Source organism: Aplysia californica, unplaced genomic scaffold (assembly GCF_000002075.1).
Source record: "Aplysia californica isolate F4 #8 unplaced genomic scaffold, AplCal3.0 scaffold00310, whole genome shotgun sequence".
NCBI lineage: Eukaryota > Metazoa > Mollusca > Gastropoda > Aplysiida > Aplysiidae > Aplysia > Aplysia californica.
The window spans coordinates 489,927-491,468 of NW_004797580.1; the positions used below are offsets into that span (position 1 = coordinate 489,927).

The 1,542-nt window shown below is 39.7% G+C and overlaps 1 protein-coding gene across 1 annotated transcript in view; it reads left to right on the forward strand.

Moving 5' to 3' along the window:
* The window catches only part of LOC101850015 (otoferlin), a gene marked incomplete at its 3' end in the record, with an annotated part of 153,974 nt that overhangs the window by 81,718 nt on the left and 70,714 nt on the right, over positions 1–1,542 (forward strand). The window contains 1 exon segment of the mRNA XM_005102054.3: positions 366–424. Coding sequence (XP_005102111.2) covers positions 366–424 — 59 coding nt within the window.

Consider the following 1,542-nt stretch of genomic DNA (forward strand, 5'->3'; position numbering starts at 1 on the left):
CTCTCTCTCTCTCTCTCTCTCTTTTTCACTCGCACACACACACACACGCACACACAAGCGCGCGCACTCTCTCTCTCTTTCTCTCTCTCTCTCTCTCTCTGTCTCTCTGTTTCTCTCTCTCTTCTCTCTCTCTGTTTCTCTCTCTCTTCTCTCTCTCTGTCTCTCTCTCTCTCTCTTTGTTATAAGTATGTATGTATGTGTGTATGCATGATCTATTTTATTGTCCATTTTTCTTGCTCTGTCGTTTTATCTTGTATTCTACTTTTCTTTCATTCTTAAACAACCTTCATTTTTCAATTTTAAAATAAAAAATGATTTGTTTGTAAGCTATGTATAACATGCTCTTTATTTGTGTTCATCCCCAGGTCTGTCACACTACACGAAGACAGTGGAAAATATGGAGGAATCAGTGATATTTGATGAGGTAAGAAAAGCAATATTTTGAATAAATGTTTCTTTTTTTCGGGGGAGGGGGAGCTCGGGGGCGGTGGCGGTGGGGGATAAGTGGGGATTTGGAGTGGGGATGAATTGTGGCGTTGGCAATTTGTGTCTGTACACCGGTTGACATTGGTGTTAAATGAGTGAGTAAATGATTTATTCGTTTGTTTTGGCAAAGATTGACACAATAAGTCATTAGGTGCAAGGGAAAAGAAAGACACAGATAATATACGTGTATCAAGTCTGTGTTTTCCAAGCAAGTGTGTGTGTGTGTGTGTGTGTGTGTGTGTGTGTGTGTGTGTGTGTGTGTGTGTGTGTGTGTTGCATGTATTTGTTTGTGTGTGTTTGTTTATGTGTATGCAGGAGGGAGTGCGTTTGTGTTGTTCAATTGACTCAATGTTTTATGGAAGACTGAAGAATTTCGACCATTGTCTAGAGACTGTTAGAAATATGTGCTTGCAACAAGAACGGCCCTTCAAAGGAGAAGAGAAAATAAGCCTCTTTTAAAATGCAAATAAGAGACACAAAAAAGAGACCTTATCGATCACAATGCTACAAGATTTCCATCACACAGACGTATTTCACAGTCATAGAATAGCGTCATAAGAAATTCAAATTAAAGGACGGCATTCTTACAGCACCCCGCATAATTTAGCGAAATTTGATCATATTTTGCATAATTTCTTATTATTTTCCTTTATCACTCTTTGTTAGAATTAAATGAATCACACAATTTCACATTTTTGGACTCAGTTTGCATAATTTCAGATTTTTTGTCGTTGCATAAAACCGCGAGGACAGTTATAGTCACCATAGTGCAGTGCCCTGATTTTAAGCGTAGGGTTCAAGTGCGCGTTCGGGGATAAAGGCTACTTTAGGAAAACACCATCTCGTTGCTATTATCACTTGACATTGCTTCACGTTTTCTCGCATGACCGAGTTTACTCACAACCGAACAACTGAACCTCCTAATAGGCTATTACATTTTTTTGCGTAGGTTGAGATGAGAGGATTGTGATGAAAAGTGGGGGTGGGAAAACAGGGAAAACAGGGGTTGTGATGAAATGGGGGGAAGTCTTGGTGATGATGGAAAAAGGGGGTGGG